This window comes from Ostrinia furnacalis, unplaced genomic scaffold, assembly GCF_004193835.3.
Source record: "Ostrinia furnacalis isolate ACB-3 unplaced genomic scaffold, ASM419383v2 OfSCF3745, whole genome shotgun sequence".
Taxonomy (NCBI): domain Eukaryota; kingdom Metazoa; phylum Arthropoda; class Insecta; order Lepidoptera; family Crambidae; genus Ostrinia; species Ostrinia furnacalis.
This window is the reverse complement of record NW_021133984.1, coordinates 171,238-181,624: the sequence shown is the minus strand read 5'-3', so window position 1 is coordinate 181,624 and position 10,387 is coordinate 171,238. Positions and strand designations below refer to the sequence as shown.

General features: G+C 36.1%; 1 protein-coding gene across 1 annotated transcript; it reads right to left on the bottom strand.

Moving 5' to 3' along the window:
- Window positions 1-8,339: 8,339 nt before the first annotated feature.
- LOC114358146 (uncharacterized) lies at window positions 8,340-9,761 on the bottom strand. The gene is made up of 2 exons (XM_028312027.1): window positions 9,747-9,761; window positions 8,340-8,831 (listed from the first exon to the last, which is right to left on the bottom strand). Exons 1-2 carry the CDS (start codon window positions 9,759-9,761, stop codon window positions 8,340-8,342), a joined length of 507 nt encoding a protein of 168 aa, XP_028167828.1.
- Between the last annotated feature and the right edge of the window lie 626 nt (window positions 9,762-10,387).

Here is a 10,387-nt window from a genome sequence, read left to right as displayed (position 1 = left end):
CATATAATGGCCCCATAACTCCCCGCGTGCGCCTGCCAAGTCTAGCGGGGACTTAAGCACACGCTTTATATGGCACAGATTGCTAATTGCTATTTGGATCACTTTATTCCTCTCAGATTACGTCTCTACCTCACATTACCGAATTCTCAGTAGAATTATTTTACTTATGTTGCGCGTTGTGAATACGTTAACTGGAAAAAAATATAACTCAAAATAAATTGAACAGTCGCCGGTGACTGAGTAGAAATATACGTTTTAGTTAGAATATCGTAAAAAAACATTATTACATACTAATGATGCCAAAGTACGTAGCTGTACAACGAACGATTTACATTATTTGACTGTCCTTCAAACATAAATAAGTAGGTAATAATAATAAATAAATAAATAATAACCTACTCGTAAATAAGATTTTTACACGTTTACTTTTAAAAATTGTTCCACACCACTTATTTTCTTAACAATTCCTAGTAATTTTCATCTAATTATTTAAATCAAACTAAACTTCTAATTGTACCCAAATTAGTATCATTATTTAAATGCTTATAATTATAAATAATTAAACCTCCGCTTTCTTTGTCATAATTGGTTCTAGCACTTAAATAAAAAACTAACAAGTGCTTTAGAATTCATCCTTTCTTTTTTAGATACTTTATTTAATTCATATAGAAAGTTTCTTTGGGAATGCTACAATGTAACCTTGATGGTGATCAAATAGGTAAAGTAAAAAAGTTACTAGTGACAAAGAGAGGTTGGTGAGGATTTAAGATTAGTTTAGATTTGTAACAACTTGCGGTAACTAACAGAATATTTCATTTCTTAAAGCTATTAAGAGCTTAAAACGAGTACCTACTCTATTCTTTATAAAGCTCGTACTGAAAGAAGACATAGTTTGATTATCTAACATGAAAGATAACATTTTCAAATATATACCGCTTCATAAAGTATTGGGTGTTAAGTTCAGATGTTCGCACAAAAGCACGTATCAGATCCGTCTCCGGCGATCCTTACAAAACGCCGGGAGCCCACAATGGCGGCCAAACAAATGATAAGTTATGGGTAATCTTTGGATCAAACACCATTGTGCGCGATGAAAGGAAATGCGAGCTTGCGTTTGGCGAAATGTTATATTTCACTATAGATAGATCGTGGTTACTTTCGCGGAGATTTATTAAGTTTTTGTTGAACTCGCAAAAATATATTTTTAGAGCATTTTGAGGATTTTCTGTGTATCTACAGTCGTTTTTATCTATGTCTAACGTGTGGCTATAACATCTGTGTTTATAACTCTGAATTTTGACCAAGTTTCAACTTTGTGTTAGATTTAAAAAGATTCACAATGAGTCTTTAAATTAATATTTTGACTCTAGCCGCAACCAAGAAATTGAATCCTCAGATGCCTTTGACATTGTATTAGTCCAGTATACGAATCGTATTGTAAAAAATTTCAGTTTGGAATAAACCAAAAGTAACTTCAAGACAAACTATTCAAATTAGAAAATTCAGTTCATTGTGCAATTAAAATAAATAACAGGACTTTCCTCGAACAATTACTCTTGGAGAAATATAAGCACCATTACGAGTCCCTCGGTCCTGAGTTACCTGGCGCGGCCAAGCGGCCATGTTGAAGCACAATGAAATAAAAAGTACATTTCGTTACCAGCCGCTATAAAGCCGTTCAGGCCTGAACAACCTCCTCCCTTTGTTATCCTTCCGTCACGCCACTGCTTGTCAAACTGTTAGAAAATGAACATTTCAGTTTTAGGCACGGACTTAATTATATTTTCGCATTGAAATCTTTTGGATTATGTTTGAAAGCTCTTAAATGTTTTTGAAAAATGTACTTTCACCATTATCTGATTGTATTCGATCTTTTGTCGTTTTGTTAGCCATCCTCTTATTACAGAAACTCACAGAAAGTCATCTGATGATGATTCATATTTAAAACTAGTTTTAAATAAACGATCGAAGCGATCTTTTAACCTATTGTTACTGCATGCTATCCACGATGCTCTACTGCAAATAAAGCGAATAATAACGATTTTCTTGATACTTACCCAAAAAAGATTGAGAACTTGAGTCAATCGGCCATCAAACGCGCCCCAGCAATCCCCGCACTTAATTACGTTCGATTTTACACTCGCGCGCACCATTGTCCTTACCAAGGGATCTATTTGCCTCAAGTACCTTCGGCCATTATGTGCGCCGAGAGCAATTCTCACGGACCATTGTAGTGAAGGGTTGAAACTTTCGGCGGAACTAATTGTAAAGCTATAAGTGCTCAGCACAAAGTGTCACGTTCCCAGCGACGGAACACGCCAGGCTCCTGACAGCAGACCTTATCAGCTTGGTACAAAGGTGACATGTCCTTATTGTTGGAAAACACCATCGCCCTGACACACAAAGACTTTAATACCCTACCCTACTTATAGACATAAATGGTTTAAAAATCGAAATATAGTTAACTACAGACACATGTTAACAACCCAGTCAAAAATCGAAGAGACATCGACTTCTAACGTTTTAAAACAACCATTTTGGGTCCAATTCGAAAAACGAGCCCATAAAAAACGGCAATCTGCTAAAATTTCACATCGCAATTTTCGAATTTCGATCTGTGCCCAAATTGTGCAAAAAATTACAATTGTCAAACAAAACCTGCTGGCGCTCTACCGTTGGTAAAAAATATCGGCAACACTCTTTGTTATGATATAACAATAGAAGTTAAGCTTGTCGTGTTTAAAAAAATATAAATAATAAATAACGTGTGTTGTAACTATTTCCAAATACAGAATATAATGTTTTAATCCGTTTTTGTTATGCTACTCTTTATATTTTGAAACTTTCATAAATTAGGCCATAGCATGTGTACCTACCATAGCATCCATAAAGCAATGAACATAAAAAGCGAAATACTTTTTTTCAGGCCATAAATAAAACATACTGGCTGCACAATCCCGAAACGATATCATATCTTATCAAATGCAACACAAAAACCCGAAATAACAATCGGATCTCGCAACAGATGCGCATTAGTTCCATATTGTCCGCCATTGTGGCACTTGCACGCTCGCCGCCGTTCAGCAAAGAACGCAATATTGGACATGTGCGTTATTGGATAGATAGCTTTAATATACGAAAGGGGCTCGCCGCGGGATGCAATTTACATTATCGTAATAAAAAGTGTCATGCTGGTGTTGTCATTGTTCGTTTAAAAGCTGTAGATAAAGTTTAGGACACCGTTATCATTAACATGTATCTGGATTATAAGTTCACAGAAGACATTAATAAATTAAAAATTCTACGACCAGCTCTAGTAGCTATCGCTACAAAAAGATGTTTTATATCTGGAGGTTTATACCCTACTTCACAGTTTCAAAAACGCAGACTCGTCGTTTTAATATGAATTCGCTTGTCAAACATAAATCTTCTCACGTGTCTCGCAGCGCAGACAGGACTTTCAATCCGGATCGGATCAATAAAGCGCAAACTTCTCCGATGTTTTCTTATAACTTCGCCCCTCGTTCGCATTCGAGTCACAATCCTGCCATAACAAGTTTCGTTCATAATCCTCACGTAAAGCAATCCCGAAACACGAATGTTTTTGAGATATATTTACAAAGGAACTCCAGTGTCAGTTGAAATTGGACGTCAAGGGACGTGTCAACTTCTTCCATGGTCGTGAAAAAATTGCTTCGCATCAGTGATCCTTTTGCTCGTATCTCTCGNGAAATCAAGGGGCTTACCATCGATTCAAACACTTTGGCAAATGTAGGAAGAATAGAAATTGGCCTGTAGTTATCAACATGACCCAGATGACCAGACTTATGTAAAGGTAGAACCAATGATGTCTTCCAATTCGATGGGAATGTGCCGGTACTCAATGATTTGTTGAATATGCGTGATAATGGATATGCAAGAACATCGGNACATCACACTCGCGTTTATTTTAGATCCCAAATAAATACATTCGAATTCAAATTCTGTATTTGTATTATTGGTGGGTACTACCTTATGCGTCCTGAATAAAACTTAGGGACTCTACCATTACTTTGGGATAATAAATCGTAGATGATAAGGATTAGGTACCTACCACAAAAAGCTGGGTTACCATTGTGAGATCCTATTTATGTCAGCTAAAACAATAAATGTACTAGCTAGATAGGTAGAAGTCAGTGACATAATTATTGTCCCTATTATCATTTCTAATAAGAATTCCACATTGTTGGTTATTATAATATAATATTTATTCATGTACCTAAATAAAAAGAAATGAATAACAAAATAATCTAGTTTGTGTTATAGGGTGAAACGTTCTTCTATGTCTATTATTTAGGAAATATTTACAGATAGTATAGATAAGAATGAGTGCAATAATAGTGGTTCAAGTTGTAAAAGACTTTCATAGTCTACAATTTACAATAAAAATATTTGGATTCGTTTGAGAGTTGGAGCGTGTTTTTATGTGCGTGTATATTATGTACGGTTATGGGAAAAATTCAATTCAATTCAGGATTCAGCTCCCAACCGCCAAGATAACCTCGGTTACTTGTTTGTCCAGCTTTTNGTCTGAATCTGTATGACCAAAAACTACCTCAAATGGTGTTAACTCAGTTACAGAGTGGATGGTGTGGTTATATGCCATTACTGAATATGTCATAACTGATGCGGCATCTGTACATCGTCTTTCGTATTTAGCCAATCTATAGATCTCTATAATTGTCGAGTGAAAGCGTTCGATAAGTCCCATAGAATTAGGGTTATTTGGGGTTCCGATGTGAAGTTCAACTTTATGTAAATTTAGAAATTCTTTCATGAGTTCGTTATTAAATTCGGTTCCTGGATCTGAGCTTATACGTTTTGGAATTCCGTAGAATGAGAAATATTTCATAAGTGCTCTAGTAACGTCTGATGTTGATTTGCTAGGTATCTCTATTGCTTGTCCTAATTTGCTGAAGGCGTCAATTAGGGTTAAATATGTGATTCCTTCAATACTGAAGAGATCAATGAAAATTTCCTGAAATGGGGAATCTTGNCAGCTTTTACAATAACAGTCCTTAGCCGGTCTGGGACAGGACAGGACCAAACGAAATGGGAGTCCATTTAGCGCGACCAAGACTTCCTTTCACGTCGCACAGATGTTTAATTGTCATACAAATCACGTTCATACATTCACCCTACGGAGCGTTCAAAGATAACAGCATAATGTGGGATTGAATATTCCCTTTGAACGACAGTTGAAAAGAGATTCTGGGAACCGACCCACCTGACGTTTGCGGCACAGTGCGGCGACGCACAGTAAGCGAGGGATTGTAGAGCAATATTTTAATTATTACTTAGTTAACAATCAAACTCTTAGCAAACTTTTAAGAATTTCCTAGGTACCTAGTTTACCTCTTTAGTTTAGTATTGAATTAGATATTATCTAATTCAATACTTTTTATGACGTTATGATGCATCAAGAATTTATTTCTTAAAAAAAGTTGATATGGCATTTAATCAGCGCTTTATGAAACTTGTTTTATGATTCAATGTTAAATGAATTCGGATGCATATTATTTTTAGTTGTTTTAACTTATTTCATTAACGTAAAACTAAGACATCGGCGCCGGCGCAGGCCTACTGAGATTATTTATACTACGTATAGAATTGACAGTATGGTCATTAGTACAGTCTGTGGAGAGGGGACATAAATTACAAGAAATTAACCTGAATTACTGTCAGTTTTGATTACTGATAGGGACAATTAAAAGCAGGTATCGTACAAGTTTCAGTGTACTTTGGGGTGGAATAAATAATTAGAAATGTCCACTTTGATGGAAATTACTAGTCGCGGCCCGATGGGATTTCCCAGAGCCCATCCATTAAATGGAAACGAGTGACATTCATACGAGCTCCCATACGTCATCATCAATGCCACCCTGCAGTTACTGTAATGTATGAGTATACCTATTTACCCGACTGCGCCAGAAGGAGGGTTATGTTTTTTTATGCAACTACTTTATGAATTCCACAATGTGGAAACCCTTGGGGGAGGCCTTTGTCCAGCAGTGGACGTCATTTGGCTGAAACGACGACGACGACGACGACTTTATGAATTGTTATTATTCTTTTGTTTGTTGTTTCTTAGGGTGGATTCGACCAAACAAGAGTAATACCAAATAATCTCAGAATAAATCGTCAGTTTGACATATTTCATATACTGAAACTGTCAATATTATGTCAGTTATACCAGGAGTTATTCTTCTCGGATAAAAGTTTGGTCGAATCGGGCCTTAATGTGTTAATCGACTATTGGGTAAAATATTTTGTTTCAACCTCTTTTAATACCTCCTCATCAATTTTTTTAGCTTTTTATACTGCTTAATTTTGATATCACATAAAATAAGCCATGCTTTTAACTAGGCTAAGTGGTTTCGCTTGTTCGTGATTTGCATCACTCAGCGTAGTTGACTTTAAAAGAAGCATTGATCCGTGCTCAATAATAATAACAAAGCCTAAATGTTGGAATAAAACTAATGTATGGTAGAGTCTGAATCGAATTTGTATCACTTCATAATACGGGTCTAAATTGCACAAATATTTTAACAAAATACCGCGCTGCCACCTTTTATTATCCTACACAGTATTCATAATCATGTTCACGTGTCCTCGTAACCTGATAGAGCCCTGAATAATGTATTTCCATAAACAATAAACACAGCTCCTCCCACGCGCCGTCAGATGCTCTCCATCCCACAGGAATGTCACTGTCATTGACAGCTCCTGTCTCGTCAAGGACTAACTAACTTCCTGGCTGTATAAAATAAAAGTAAATTAGTTATGTATGATATTGGGACGTGCATAAGTGAATAGAATACTTACACTTTATTGATCACAGTAAGCACAAATTATAAACAATAACAACACAAAACGAATATAGAAAATAGTGGACCACTGCGTCAATAGGCTCCCGCTCAGAATTTATCCTGACATGCTCGTAAGGGCATGTCAAGAAACTGGTCTTCCGCGAGAGCCCTTGTTGTAACTTCGCGCAAAGTGCTTAAAAAGGCCTATAAAGAAGTATTTTATTTTGAAACATTAATGTTATAGGTGGATTATTCATCTTTCTTTATATTTCTATAAAGATTTGGTTTAGCATTTGCACTATCTGCAACTGGTATAGGTTACCTGCTAATTTAAGAAATAATTTGGCGTCAAAAACTTACCGAAATAAATGCTATGATAACCAATTTAAGATCGCCTTGAAAAAGCTTCTTGAAATTTTATGGGATTATTATCGATACAAATATCTTTATTATCGATAAAATATCTTTATTGTCGATAAAATATCATCTTTATAATAATCCCATATTTAAAACTAGTGTGCCATTTATTAAAACAAGGTTGTTTAAGTACCACGAAACGAGTAATTATAGTCAAATCGAACCCGCGACCCTCGGGCAATGGCTAACACCCGCCTCACGACGCCATCGCACCCATGGCCGACCTAGCGCTTGGTTTAATGCTCAGATCATATGATCTGAGGTTTAATGATACTTAATTGTAGAGTCACTACTTCATACAGATTGGTTTTAACTATTAGTTTGGCCAAACCGTATATTATACATGAATAGAGCATATTGGTGGACTAAAAAGTTTGAAGTCTTACATTTTACAAAGAAACTGTTCTTATAATTTTGAGCTCTACCAATCCTTAGAGTATACCGTTTAGTATTTTTAATCTTTACCAAGCCAAGCCTCGTACTGTAGCGTCGTATGTAAGTCGTTGTAATGCGGACAATTTTTCTAGGAAAATGTATAAGCTGACTATAATCCAACTTCATAGAAATATTCATTAATTTGTATGGGTGCGTCAAACGCGTACTCACGACTCGCCATCTGCTTCCCAGAGGCCTTAATCTTATTGCTCCAACGTGCTACTTTAAATCTCTGAATCATAAGAATTACATTTAAACTGTTTTACAATGTTTTAAATTGAATCATTCGAACTTAAACTAGGCAATTGTCTTTGATTCGAACATAACGAAGTCTCGCGAACAAACAATAACTTTTAACGCCCACATAAAGCTAACGGAGATGGGTCACAAATGAAATATAAAACCTTCCTCATAAAACGAAGGTAAATAACTTTATTGCGGGCTGTAATATTAATTTAGACCCCCCACACAAACAGGGGGTCCTTTATTTGTTTCTATACTAGGCATCCGNACTGAAATACTGATAGCCAATACGCGGACTGAAGAACGAACGCATGCTGCCAGTGTCGATCATCATGCGAGCATCCAGTTCCGGTAGGTAAATATATGGTAATGTTAATTCCGGATCGCAATTAATGTTTATCTGTTCTGTTCTTTGATGGAGGCTGTTTCGTGAAAATCCTGTTGGAATTCAGTTTCCTGGGTTTCCTCGGGAGTTTCCTCGAAATCAGGGTAATACTGTTCGCTGTACATGTTATTATATTCGTCTATAGGGTATTCACAATAATATTGATCGTAATACGACTGTTCTGCTTCGTCGTAGTTCAGATCATTTAAGTTTGTTTCATTTACATTGTTTGGTTTTGTAGCCGTACGCATAGACACGTCGGTCAGCTGCATACGTGGCGGCTGGACTTGTTGGGCTTGCTGAGCACCGAACTGTGGCTTATAGCCGAATTGAGGCGGTTTGTAACCGAATTGCTGAGGAGGATGTCTATAGCCAAATTGCTGGGGCGGTCTATATCCGAACTGCTGTGGAGGCCTGTAGCCGAACTGCTGCGGCGGCCTGAAACCTGGTTGATGCGGAGGCTTGAAATAGCCGAATTGTTGTAAAGGTTTATTTCCATATTGCTGGAAGGGTTTGTAGCCTTGATTAGGCGGAAGGCCAAATTTAAATTGTGGAGGAATTATCGGTTTGAAAGCATTAGNAGGTTTAATGATACTTAATTGTAGAGTCACTACTTCATACAGATTGGTTTTAACTATTAGTTTGGCCAAACCGTATATTATACATGAATAGAGCATATTGGTGGACTAAAAAGTTTGAAGTCTTACATTTTACAAAGAAACTGTTCTTATAATTTTGAGCTCTACCAATCCTTAGAGTATACCGTTTAGTATTTTTAATCTTTACCAAGCCAAGCCTCGTACTGTAGCGTCGTATGTAAGTCGTTGTAATGCGGACAATTTTTCTAGGAAAATGTATAAGCTGACTATAATCCAACTTCATAGAAATATTCATTAATTTGTATGGGTGCGTCAAACGCGTACTCACGACTCGCCATCTGCTTCCCAGAGGCCTTAATCTTATTGCTCCAACGTGCTACTTTAAATCTCTGAATCATAAGAATTACATTTAAACTGTTTTACAATGTTTTAAATTGAATCATTCGAACTTAAACTAGGCAATTGTCTTTGATTCGAACATAACGAAGTCTCGCGAACAAACAATAACTTTTAACGCCCACATAAAGCTAACGGAGATGGGTCACAAATGAAATATAAAACCTTCCTCATAAAACGAAGGTAAATAACTTTATTGCGGGCTGTAATATTAATTTAGACCCCCCACACAAACAGGGGGTCCTTTATTTGTTTCTATACTAGGCATCCGTGCTTTATTAGTGGGTAATTAAAAGGTACGGTATCTAAAAACCTTTGTAAACAACGTAAGAGTATCTACATGATTTTGAGTGTAAATAATTTTAGATAACCTTTTTTTAATCCTTTGTTATTTCCTTGGGCCGCACATAATGTATTGTATACCTGGAGAATAGTCATATTTTTGGCGAGGCAATGAAACAAAAAGGCAATATTTTAAATTGATCAATTTGTTTGGATTTCATTTTATTAACGATGCCGTAAAGCGCGCAGGAGTGTTTGTGTTAATTGCTTTTTCTAGGCCGCTTTTCGCTACGTTAATTGATTAGTTTTTAATGGTTCATATTCCGTTTATTTTTAACGAGTTGTTTCCATTAAAATAAATGGAAAAAAAGTATTATAATCGGTACGAGTAAAGCTGATGGCACGTGCATGAAACTGCAAACTAGGCGTGGGTGTACTGCTACATGAAAATGTAGAGACTGAACAGAAAGCTTACTGAAATATTTTACGCTTCTTATTCTCATACTAGTAAAAATATTGTGTCTTGAAGTGGTGGTAGAGCAAGCTATCTTTTAGACTTATATTCCAGTGCTTTGAACTCTGTGTTGCATGATCATTCAGTAATGATTGCCTTTTGTAGAAGTATGGACTATGAAGGTACCAAACCTTATCATATAAACTAATTATGATTCTTATCTTTTACAATAATATAAAGGAGATATAGAACTTTGTAACATATAGGTATAAATAAGTACTATAAATCTAGGTGAATGGCAACAATGCAAAATATTTTTTGTTTTGAA